General features: G+C 42.6%; 1 protein-coding gene across 1 annotated transcript; it reads right to left on the bottom strand.

Annotated features, from left to right (window-relative positions):
- Positions 1-1,721: 1,721 nt before the first annotated feature.
- On the bottom strand, positions 1,722-10,096 carry LOC119657796 (odorant receptor 22c-like). The gene is made up of 6 exons (XM_038064880.1): positions 9,816-10,096; positions 9,603-9,745; positions 9,419-9,538; positions 8,947-9,292; positions 2,007-2,255; positions 1,722-1,947 (listed from the first exon to the last, which is right to left on the bottom strand). Exons 1-6 carry the CDS (start codon positions 10,074-10,076, stop codon positions 1,897-1,899), a joined length of 1,170 nt encoding a protein of 389 aa, XP_037920808.1. The 5' UTR covers positions 10,077-10,096; the 3' UTR covers positions 1,722-1,896.
- Positions 10,097-13,109: the final 3,013 nt, after the last annotated feature.

Raw genomic sequence — 13,109 nt, 5'->3', positions numbered from 1 at the left:
TTAAATGACTGTCGCCAAAAACTTGAGTAGTTTCGGATTAATGGTATACAGACGTAGGACATTGGTTAGCCAGGTATGCGGGACGCTGTCAAATGCCTTGGCATAATCGTAATTGCAACTAAATAGGTTTCTTTGGCCAGTGGTTGCCCTAACTCTATCGAGTCGATAATGAGTTGCCCTTTTCAGCCCCTTGAACCTACTAGGTAGCTGTGTTGTTGGTCTTGTGGTGCATATTGACCCTTCCACTAATGCTGGACGTTATGAATTTGTAGAGGGTTGGTAAGGAAATAATCGGTATTTGCGAAGTCCTGCACAGTGTCCTTTTTAAGGATAAGGTAGGTAATTCTCGCAGCGAGGAAGGATGGAAATTCCTCCGGCCGGCTAATGAACTGGTTCATGCTATGTACCAACCGACTGACGACCCAATCCAGACCTTGGCTCATCCAGTTCTTCTAGCTGTTTATGGCTCGTAGATCCTCTTCTTCGCTAACATCCGTAAAATTAATGCCAGGCGTAGTGACAGGGCGGGTCATCATGCTTGTCGGATAATTCCCAAAATCCACCCCAATATTCTTTCGCTTCCGTCACCCAAAACTATATTGTTTGGCCGGTCTGTTGGGATTCGTTTCATGTTTGCGATCAAAGCAGTGATTAGTTTATAACAGTCCTTACACTTTTCAATAACTCATCTCATAATCTTAGAGACTCCAAAATATATTTTTAACAATAATTCGATTCACCGGGAGAGATAATGTTAAGACTACAATTAAATCTATCAAGCTTCGAAAAAGGCCTTAAATTGGTGGTGAATAACGCTAAATCTCGGCAGACAGTAAATTGTACGGTGCCCTTATCCAGGGAAGGTAGCAACTGATTCCCGAAATATGGGATTTGTTCAAAAGATTCGTCTCGATAGTTCTTCCCCCTTGTTTATGATGCGTCATTATTACACTGGTACGTTTCAAAAATTACCGAAGGTTTGGTCCTCAGGGCAGAAGTTACTCTTAAGACGCTGCCTCACCTCTGCAAAGCAGGTGTTGTGAGCTCTGAATATTTAATTTCAAAACCCGAAATGGGTATGAGTTTTAACATCGTCAGTTTGAGTCTTTTGTTTGAGTGAGTGAAGTTGCCCAGCAAAACAGTCAGGGCAACGTCTGAAAATTTCCCTTGAATTGACTCTGGTGGTTTTATATACAGATAGTTTCTTCGTAAACTACTTTACAAATTGGCCACCATTTTTTCATATTTTGCCAAGTAACTAGCTGAGGCATTCCAGATAAGTGAACTAGTTGTTATTAAATATATATATGCATATGTTGGTGGACATCAACGACAGTCAAATACTTGTCGTTGGCAAACTTTCACAGGCCTTTCCCTCTCTCTCATACATTTCGCTGGATATTTTTAGAATGTTTGTGGATCCGTCAATGAAAATTATTTCTTGAAGTGAATGATGTGATGACACCAAAGTCATGGACCGTCTCATAGAAATCAGATGGTCCAAGCGAATCCTGCTCTCATTTGCTGCAGAGAAAAAGATAAGGACTCTTTTCGATCTAACTCAGCCAAAGCTATTCGGCAACCCTATTTCCTAGTCCAGCTAGTATTGAACAATATTGAATGTCATTCGCTCACAATTCATGCTAAGTGGTGATTCTTGTTTCCAAACAAAATGTCATAAATTTAACATTAATAAAGAACGATTAGAATTTTTACGACTGAGATAAGTTCTATATTTCATGATGATTTACTAATTCACTCGTTAAGTTTTGATTAAGGCGGATCATAAAATCTATTAATAATCATTACTTTGGTCATATTACGTGATTAATACCGTGGGTGGCAAATTAAAATGAAGCATGTCTATTCGCTTCACTGACATTCTAAGTCCAGCTTCTAGAACGTATTTTTAATAACCGTACAAATGCGATAGGCGCTCTTCATAACCTAAAAATAGAGCAGACCATCAGTTGTTGGTGTATTTCTGCGAATATTAATATACTTGCATCAGTGAAAGTGGTCATCTCTAGTGTTGTGAACCCCCCGACTGATAGGGCGAGTTCATGTTGGATGTTTGTTAAAATGAGGAGGATGTCCTTTTTGTCTTCACAACTATTCAACTCGTACCAGTTGCTACTGTATAGGGCATCGGCCGCCTCTTGGTTTTTTGTAACGATTAATTGGCCACAGTATGAGTAGAGATACATTTCCAAGATTAGATTGCAGAGAAGATTGTAGGAGTTAGCAAACAGATTCTGTAAGGTAGCATTAGAAAAAGGTCATTAATTTAATGAAAAGTTAACATCTTCAGATTAATAATGAAATAGATATCTAGTGTTGGAAAACTAAGAACATATCATCAAAAAAATACAATTCGGCTCTATGCAACTTTGTTATCCATAATAGGTTTTGCACCAAACTTTCTAAATTTGTTTCCTACTATTAAAGTGAAAGTTTTGAGCTCATGTAACCTATGAACGATCTCCGAAGAAATTTACTGAACATTGCAAAATACTGCATCAGCTTTATCTGAGTAGATATTCGAATCGCTACTATCTTGAGGTCAAAATAAAACATTAGGGTAGTTTCTGACAACAAGATTATACCTTCGGATTCGAATATTTAGTTTGGAACCTATAATATAAAAAAAAAGTCCGCAAACCAGAAGCTAGACGCTTCAAGTATGAAAGGTTTTATGTATTTTTTTATAAAAACATTTGAGGGGATATTTGTCCCATTAGTAACATAGCACGTAGTATATGCATATATTATATGAAAATATTCACTTTCACATGATGCTGACGTTCAAAGTCTCGAATTTGCACAGAGGCGACAACTTTGACCTATTCTAACTTTGTTAGTAATTGTGCGATTTCCACCAAATTTGGTAAGATCATGCTCAATTTCTTGATTCTAGGATGAACTTAAGGGCTTTCGCACTCAATTACTTAAAATTATAGTAATATACTATAGTTAACTTTATTTGAAGAGATATTGGTGTGGAGGGTATTTTGGAGGCAAGGCCCATATAGTGACGGCTTCTTGATTTTTCGGTTGAGTAGTTTCTGAGAATCGGTCCGTGAAAGAAATTATCACTTTCAACCCTTCCCCCACATTCCATACATTTTCAACAAATGTCAAAACTAAAACCGGCTTCGGAAAACACTAAACGAGACCTTTCATTTGGTACCCCATATATATATATATTTGGTGCAAAAAAATTGACACCCGCCTTTATATGAAGACCCCCTTAAATTCTACGTAGTATGACGTAACTCATTGTATGTGTAAGCATTCACAGTTCCTACCTTCCCCTAAATTTTATGTCAGTCGCTGTAACCGCTTCCGAGACAGACAGACAGTAAACCGATTTAAACACAAAACCTTTAAAATGAAGACAATATCATAAAAACGGAGATTAATGTCCAACCTCCAGAGACAAACCTGCGGAAAGGCCTTAAGTAATAACAGAAAACAGAGCTCGATCCATTCAGTAGTGACATCAGGAATTCTTGAAATTAACAGTACTAATTACGCCATAGTTATTAAATTTTACAAAGCCCTGAGTTTAGCTTAAAAGCTTGCAAATTCAGGACTCATTAGTTAAGAAGGATACCTCCAGTTATCTTGCTAAGCCAATTGACCTCCATAAGGACGTTTTGGAATGATATAGACTATGGAGCCAAGATAGCTTCCCCCTGTGAAAGGATAACGGGAGTGTGTAACGCTTTCAGACAACATCAGACAAACGAACGTTATTACCCAACCGTCGCTTGGCGGGCACATCTATGGGAGAAAATCCAGAATGGATCCACTGGCAAAAGGTACAGAATCCCGGGAAGTGAAAAGACAAAAGTGAACGAAAAAGTTACAAACGGTCGACATTTATGCAAAGGGGGTCTTTATTCAGCATTGATTCCTCCTATAAGTAAATGGATTTAGGGCGGAGCGAGCAGCTTAGGTGTCGAACAGGTGCGAATCGCGGTGTGCCATGACATCGGAAAACAACTTTTGACAGGGAAAATTGTTCAGTTCGAGTACACAAACGAGCTGAGGAGAAGAAGGACTCCTCGTATAGAATTATTCTAATTTGGAATTATAAAAAGTAGTAGTAGTATGTTCTTCCGTTAGTATTAAATTAAAACTCGTCAGGTCGCAAGAGTCAGAACGACCTCTTTCTCTTTAGCAAATATTATAAAGAAAGAAGAGAAGATCGCTTTCCTTCTTCTCCGCTCTTTCTGCTTGTTTCTGTGCTTGTTCCACTTGTATGTCCTTTTTCTTGTGAGTTGTTCGCTTCCGCTAAGGATGATGATGGAATTGAGGAAAGTGCCTCGGTAACTACCGTGGATTGTTTTCATTTGTGGGTTGTTCGCTTCCGCTCGCGATATTCTCTGGAACAGAGACAAGTCCCTCGGCACCATAGTTCCTCCAGATCGAGGCCCAACTCACTTTGGACGGCGTCACGGCGGACACCGTTCGTTTCAATTACGCGCTGGCCCTGCTAAACGAGGTGGCAGTTTAGCCTGTTTCCGACATCCTCGAGGACTGCTCTTATAAACGACTAAAAGAGCGGCTCATAAAGCGCCCATCAATAAGTGAAAACTTAACCTTAACCATTTACTGATAAAGCTAACTCCAGGTGACTGGCCGCCAAGCCAACTGCTGCCTGCTAGTGAATATTCATAAAAGATCCCTCATTGACCCCACAATTTCCCTTAAGTCATCAAGAAAAATTCCAACCTGCTCACCCAGCACTCTTTCCTCTTTCGACGTTTCCGATACACGTATTCGTGCACTTCTTCAAAAATACCACACCATTGTCATCTGAGCTCGTTAAGCATGATATTCAGCACCAAATCAACACTACTGGCTCCCCTATCTTTTCTAAGGTGCATCCATTACCACGGTAGAAGCTGGCAGTTGCGCGGAAAGAGTTCGAAGAACTTCTTAAGCAGGGTATTTGCCTATCTTCAGACAGCCTTCGCCACTTAACATGGTCCCTAAATTCAATTGTGAATGAAGACCTTGCGGCGACTACAGAAGTCTAAATGCTCAGACGATTCCGGACTAATACTCCATCCAAATCATCCACGATTTTCCGCATTCTATCGCAAACTGCCGTATTTTCTCGATCTTAGTCAAGGCATACGGTTAGATCCCTGTAGCTCCCGAAAACATTCCGAAAACGACAATTTGCACACATTTCGGACTCTTTGAGTTCACTTGGATGACTTTTATACTATGCAACGCCACACAAATCCTCCAGAGATTCATCCACTTTGCGCTGCGAAACCTCCAATTCTGTGTCGTATATATGGATGATGTTCTGAGTCCGAGCACTTAGATCACTTTGAATGCATTTTTTAACGTCTCCTTGAGCTTGGTCTAGCTCTTAACGTTGAAAAATACAAATTCCTACAATCGCAATCGCCCTGAAGTCATCCAACCGGACACAGTCAAGGTGCAAGCGATTTCGAACTTCCCGCTTCCAAAGACCCTTCTGAAAAGGTTTTTGGGGATGTTAAACATCTATTGTCGTTTCTTACACATGGCCGCTCACCATCAATCGATCCTTAACGCCTTCTTGTCTGGGTCAAAAATGACAGAATCCCGTCAGATCGTGTGGTTTTCAGACGCTGTCCAGGCGTTTGAGACCACCAAGTTAGATGGAACACTTCTGATATTCCCTCAGTAAGGTACACCTCTAGCCGTATTCGTTGATGCCTCAGACATTGCGATAGGTGCTGCTTTTCACCGAAAAGTGAATTAACTCTGGCTGCCGTTGAGCTTTTTCTCCAAACTGCTCAATCCCACTCAACCGAATTACAGCGCTTACGATTGTGAGGTACTCGCCGCGTATCTCCCCATTAAATACTTCCAGTATTCCTCTCAAAGCAGACCATTCACATTGCTCACGGACCATAAGCCACTCATTTCTGGCATGCGATGCACTGTCTGGCCCAAGAATTAATGTCCTTCTTTATGGACGGCCAGAAATACTTCCCGGTGACTAACTGATTTATTCTCCGAATGCTTGAGTGAGCCAGATCGTGAACGCCATAAAACATTTCGTTTCGAAAATCGGCTGGAATATATGGCCTTGGCTCCTTGTCTGAGGTCTTGCAGTATATACTGGATGTTGTGGTCTTTTCCAGACACGTGTTGAATGTGAGAAGTCAACTAACTGAAAAAGCTCAAGTGCTGAAATTTTTTTATAAACTAAAAGTGCAAAACTACAAAGCATGTGAGTCAGGAGGTAGGAGTGTTCCTTCAGGCCACCAAGCCTTTCCACACAATCCACCTCGACTTCATTGGGCCTTTGCGAGACTCGCACGGGCTTAGGCATTGCATCACAGTCATCGATTAGTTCGCACGATGGCCTGAAGCGATACCTCAGAATGACTGCACAATCTTGCGCAGATACCCTCTGTCGAGAATGGATTCCACGGTTTGGTGTGTCGGTAATTATCATATAATCACCGACATGCATTTTGAGTCCTCCTTTTTCTCAGAGTTGGGCAAACTCCGGGGCTTAAAACGCTACCGGACAACCGCGTACCACCCGCAGCCCAATGGGATGCTCGAAAGGTGGCACAGGTCGGTGAAGGCCGCTATAATGACCCAAAACGACCGGTTTTGGTTCCATGTCCTACCACTCGTCCCACTTGGCCCCCCGATGACCAATTGCAATTGGAGAAATTCATAAAACAAGCCCCTGTGGAACAAGATCATCGATTTTAATAACGAATACTGAGATCAATCAAAGGAGTTTAGCCACTTTGATCCGCTACCCCTCCTTACGGGATCAGCGATGTCCGCACACAATCTTCTATCCGCATGCAAATTTCGTCAGCAAATAAAGATCAGATAGCAGGAAACCACTTCTCTACATTCAACAGCAATGAAAACTCGGAACCCTTCTTTATCCTGTAAAGAGGAGTGGAACCATTATTGCAAAATGAATTGCTTTCTCTACTTCAAAGAAATCGCGTTTGCTCGGGTTAATAGTCCGTACGAGAAGAAGGAAGCTCACGCGCTGGGTCTCGTGCTAGGCCGCCAGCGCATCGGCGGAGGCGAATTCACCTTGGCAATGCGGTCATGATTCGAGCCTCCGGTTATCGGGTGAACCTGATGCCTCGTGGACATTTTTTTGAAGCGTCACCCGGTTCAGCGAAGGTCTTTAGCCTCGACGAGCAGACCCATTGGGGGTCGTAGCGAACGTCGAGCTTGAAGGAGTGCTAACGTCGCTCCATAACTTTAAAGGGGTCCTCGTATGGCGGATGCCGCGGCCTCCGGGAAGCGACCACTCTAATAAGAACCTGTGAACGTGTTTCGAGGTCCCTGGCGATGTCGACCTCCAGCGTCATGTGTCGGAAGGTGGCATCGGTCACAGTTTTGAAACCGCGTCTCTGAACATATGCAGCACGCCGGAGTCGCTTAACAACGCTCTGATGTCCAGCACAGGATCGGCGAGTAGTGCAAACTTTCGCCGTACACCATATCAGCAGGGCTAGCCGTGAACTCCTCTCAGTTGGCTGTGCGAACGCCGAGTAGGACAAAAGGCAACGACTGTGACCACGGCAGATCGTTGCGGGTCAGTAAGGCAGCCTTTAGTGTCCGGTGCAAATGTTCCAGCATCCCATTCGACTGCGGATGGTATTCAGTAGTCTTGTGACGTTTAGAACTGAGGAGCCTAACTCCGGGAGAAGTGTAGTCTCAAACTGCATTTCCTGCTCCTTGATGTTTACGGCTGATAAACCGCAGCCACGGATCCACTCTCGACAGAGGGCCTGGCACATAATTGTGAAGTTACGTCAGTCAGAGGTATTGTTTCAGGTCACCGCGTAAACCTGTCAATGATTGTGAGGCAATAATTGTATCCGTGTGAGTCTTGCAAAGGGCCAATGATGTCGAGATGGATGGTGTGAGAACGCTTGGTTTAGCAAGGAAATACACCTACTTCTTTTCTTACTTGCTTGTTGATTTTACACTTTTGGCACGCGATGCACTGTCTGGCCCAAGAGTTTACGTCCCTGTGCATGGACGCTAGAAGTATTTTCGGGTGACTAACCGGTTCGTCGTTTTGATGTCTGGGTACGCAAGATCGTGTACTGCGTGAAATACTTCTTTGCGAACATTGATCGGAATGAATGGCCTGGGACCCTTATCTGAGGTTTCGAAGAGTAAATAGGAATTTGAGTCGAAGATAGAAAACTCCTTGAACTTGTATGGAGTTTGACTTCAGGCTCTGAAGCTATGGATCGTCTTTCTGCGCCTCGGCGATTGTCGTATAATCGACCGCGGCGGGGGCTATGACCTCCGAGATTTGAAGCAAAGCGTCTGCACCTACGTTATCTTTACCAGACACGCGTTGGGTGTCGGAGTAAACTGGCTGACAAAGTTCAGTTGCCGAAGTTGACGAGGAGATACTTTGTCGCACTTTGAGTTAAGCGTGAAAGTAAGGAGCTTGTGGTCCCTCAAGGAAGCGGAGGTATTTGCTTGAAAGGTACACGGCGAGTAGCTCACGATCGTAAGCGCTGTAGTTACGTTGAGTTGGGTTGAGCTGTTTTGAAGAGAAGCTCAACAGTTGCCAGATTTGATTCACCCGTTGGTGAAGGACGGTGCCTACCGCTGTATTTAAGGTATCGATGAACACAGCTAGGAGTGCATCTGGCTGAGGAAATGCCAGTAGTGTAGCATTAACAAGCTGTTATTTGACCGCTTCAAACGTCTCGAGGGCCTCAGTAGACCGCGCAACCTCGCAGGAGTTTTTGGTTTTCGGCCCAGACATGTAAGTGATGAGGACCGTGATCGAGATCCTTCACCGTGATTGGCGGGGAAATGAAGAGTAAAATCGCGAACTAGTAGTGACTGGAAAACTTAAAACTATTTGAAAGTTATGGTTCACATCTTTTCCTTTGCTTAACATAAAGGGAAAATACTTACCACATGCATATGAACGAAGCAAATGCAAATCAATCCTGTGGTAAAAACGGTATGTATAAGGACAGCAAATGAGTAGATTTCATTGAATTTCTTGACGAATTTTTGGAGTTCAATATGCATTCGTGTTGTGAAACGAATGAGTTCGTGTTGCTTTTCGTCGCTGTTAAATATCCCACTTTTCCTTCCCAGCTGGGAGAAATAGATTTTTAATAGATCGAACCTTGTGGAGACATAAGATGAATACAGGATGAAACTAGCATCGAAAGCAGACATTCCCACTGAAGCGTAAATTATTTCCAGACAAACGTAAATATAGTTGATGGTGTAACCAGGCTGGGACGTATGCCTTTGTGAGAAAGTAAGTAGATTCCGTCATTAGTATTTATTTAATTCTTACTTATCAAAATTGGAACTGTCACTCCTAAAGGATTTTGGCGTCGTTCAAATTCATCAAAAATGTGTATCTACTTACGGTATTCCAACAATTTTAAAGTAAAGGGGAAGTGGCCATTCCCTGGGGCTCAAATAGGAGTATATGTTGAAGATGCCCAATGATATGAAGTACATGAATGTTAACGCTCCACTTGACCAACTAAAACAGCAACAACAAAATGCATTCTATAAATGAACTCCGGAAAATTTACTGTTCACATTACTTAACGAATTTTCTCCCGCTGATCCCGATTTTGAGGGCATCATGTCCCAAATTATCCAGCAACTTGGTATGCTGAATCGCAACTTGATGCAATTGCTTCTGATAGGTTGCATTGAACCACATACAACCAACTTTAATGATGATCTTCACCGCAATTATATTGTTATTAAATCAGTGGAAAAATTTGGCTTTCAAAATTTAGTAACGCCATTACCTCGGTTCCCATTAAAAACGTTATAAACGCTTGAATCTGCAAATCCAAATCACGCTCAGTAATTCCCAGTTTTAGTGCAGATATCACAGTGCAAATTCCACAAGCGTAAAATGAATAGAAATGGATATTTTGAAAAATTGTTAGTTTACGGTCATCGTAAATCCGGCAGCCAATAATATTCATAACTTTTGTAATAAACTCGAAATTCGGTTCAAAGCTACTTGTATCTGAGCCGAAAAAGTACTTGAAGATTTTATTCATGTTTGTTTGGTAACTGTGCGACTATGTTACCAAAGTTTACCATTTTATACCAAACGGACATTGTTATAGTTGCAATAGTGGAAGCATTCAGTGTAATTTGGAAGCATACGTAGCGAAAACTTAGTTGAGTTTTTCTCCTTTAAAATGTAAACAAAAGGGAGGGCGTTCCTTTGAAAATTATATTATGCCCTTCCATGGAAAGATACGTGTGTTATTACGAAGAAAGATGATTGGAGTAATTGTTTTCAGTTATATAATGGATACACCTGGTGGGTTCTCAGCTCTCAATTGTAAAATTGAACACAAAAGGAAATAAAATGCAAACACAAATGAAATTTCCTTCTTCATTGAAACAAAAGGAAGCAGAAGATAGTTATCGAATGGAATGCGTACTTAAATACACTTTCGCTTCTATCATTAAATGTTTAGAATTCCTGTCCGTTAATTATATATTCCTGTTTACTATTCAGCGCACTACAACGGCTAAGACAGGGAGGCAACTTCAGACTGAATGCCATATATGAAAAACTGTAGATATAGCTACCAATGAGAAGGTTCAGTTCAATATCCGTAGTATCTCTAAATTATCCGCCTGCTTTTATTTTGATTATCCATTTTGGTATTTTCATATATAGCTTGCACTATATGTATATAGTATAACTAAACCGCTCCCCGTCGGACACAACCTTGTCGTGGTGGGGGAGCCTTTAGCAGTCTCTGCTACACTGAGGGTGTCCAAAACATGAATATGGAAACGAAGGTTTTACACTCTCCAAGTGGAAAGAAGACACAGAATTCACCCGCGAGCATGAGCAATCATGTCGCGATCGAGGGCGGATTTTGGAGGCCCCATGACGTTCATACCCCCCCCCCCCCATAGATAAATCTGTAGCAGGCATGCTTTCTGACTCAGTGCCTACGGCGAAGCTAGCCAGAAAGGAAAGTACGGAAACTTTCAACTTGGAAAAAACTGGAAATCCGACTACAGCCGGCCTGTAAAGCTCGGCAGAAGGGAAAGGGGAATTACAGGCTGAATCCTGCCGAAGAAAAGAAAGCGAGTGACATGGACGTTACTGCTTTAACGCCGGTATATGGAAATGGATCCAAGCGGCCTGGACATCGTGAACCTGGAAAGGTCCCAAGTCGGCGATGGAAGAAAGCGCCGCGAACGAACATGAAGCTCCTTGAGAATGAGGACATTGACAAGGAAGCGGAATCTTCGACGGAAGGTGGGGATAAACTGGTAACCCCTACACTGGACGCACCAGATTCTTCTGTCAGCGGCAATGAGCACAAGAAGCATAAGACCAACATATCTGTGGTGGCCAACGCTTTATTGTGCTCCGCACCAGGCCTTACATTTGGGGGGAGTTTCCTAGATACGAGGACAGAACATGTCGGATATTGGTTACCGGGTCCTCAAAGGAAGGCAGAGGACATCATCCGCATGTTGGGTGAACAGAACCCGGGCATGGACTTTGGACACTGGAGGGTAAAGTTCATGAATGCCAGAAAGGATAAATCTACAAACGTGGAGGGTTTCAACTTGGTATTCGAACTGGACCAAAAGAGTCTGAATGTGCTCAGAGGAAGTCACTATATGGTGCTCCACTTTTTCCTAGATAGATTGAAATTCAATTATATCTGGAAACTGTAGGTCATCATCTCCATTTTGAAAGCGAAGAACAATGATTATCTTCGACTCACACAATATAGAGCAAATTGCAGCATTTTCACTGCGCTCTCCCACAATAGAGCTACGCGTGGAGGATAGTGCAGACAGTGGCGAAACCGCCGTATGCGAGTATGCACTAGTGAAGGGACTGCAAAGTGAATTCTTCCTGCTATTAACTTCTCCTACACCTTTCAAGGAACAAGCAAAAGAAAGGGAACCCAGAGACGTGAATGGAACAGACCTGATGCCAGTTCGAGCGATCGAATCTATGGTAACCAAACACCGCAAGCCAATCAAGGAGTTAAGTGCAAACCAAACGAATGCCAGATGAGATGAGATTTTTCACGGATTAGGACATACTGTACCTCCAAGTTCGGCTTTTCTCAGACAAATCAAATACAAGGGATCGAGTCTCTTGTGCTACGGTGTGGGGGAAACCTCATCACACGAGGACCGCGACATGCGCTCCTAACTGTTTTCCATAACACATTAGACTAAGTTTACGTAGAAAATCATGAAGATTGGTCAAATTTACCTGCGGCATGCCAAAGCTTCTTCCTACAGGTTGGTAGCAAGGCTGACAAAGCTGCAGGACTACCCATACATTTTTCTGGTACAAGTGCCATGGGCTCGATTTAATAAAATCTGCGGCATTAAATCAGTAAAGGGGGTTAGGATCTTCTACGATAAAAGATCCATAAGACCAAGAGCTTGTGTCCTGATATCAAGGCAGTTAGAGGTAACCATAATGATAGTGCTGCTTCCAGGACTTATTTGCGGTCATTGTGCATATAATTGGCAAGAGAAAAAACATCATAATTGCCTCTGCTTATTTGCCATATGATTCTTTGTATCCTCCACAGACGCAAGAACTTAGGGATCTGGTAGCGTATGCAGAATCAAATGGTCTCGAAGTCTTAATAGATTGCAATGCGAATGCTCAACATATTTGTTGGGGCAGTAGCGAATTCAATCCAAGAGGAGAGAAGCTCTTTGATTTCCTCACTTCAGCTGGTCTCATGACTGCAAACATAGGGTGCGCCCTTACGTTCGTGAGACTGAGAAGAAGCGAAGTAATTGACGTAACAATCTGTACCTCAAAAGTGTTAGAGTTGATTAGACAGTGGCGGGTGCTAAACAAGGCTTCACTGTCAGATCACCAATACCTAGAATTCAATCTGACTACTGCGGTCGCACAGTCTGTAATACAAAAGCGGAACCCTAGGATAACGGATTGGACAAAGTTCAATGAACTTCTTGTCAATAAAGTACAGCTCCCTAGGCGACTAAAGACTCCTTTGACACTTGAAGATGAATTGGAAACTCTGAACTGCACACTTTTAGAGTCCTATGAAGAG

Source organism: Hermetia illucens, chromosome 5 (assembly GCF_905115235.1).
Source record: "Hermetia illucens chromosome 5, iHerIll2.2.curated.20191125, whole genome shotgun sequence".
Classification (NCBI taxonomy): Eukaryota; Metazoa; Arthropoda; class Insecta; order Diptera; family Stratiomyidae; genus Hermetia; species Hermetia illucens.
The sequence above is the reverse complement of the archived record's forward strand: the minus strand, read 5'-3'. Positions and strand labels throughout refer to the sequence as shown.

Coding starts and splice junctions, on each gene's coding strand:
- LOC119657796 (XM_038064880.1), bottom strand. CDS start 10,076: ATGAATAAAATCTTCAAGTACTTTTTCGGCTCAGATACAAGTAGCTTT. Junction 9,746..9,815: donor CGTTTTTAATGGGAACCGAG/GTAATGGCGTTA, acceptor ATTGCGGTGAAG/ATCATCATTAAAGTTGGTTG. Junction 9,293..9,418: donor TTTAAAATTGTTGGAATACC/GTAAGTAGATAC, acceptor TTTCTCACAAAG/GCATACGTCCCAGCCTGGTT.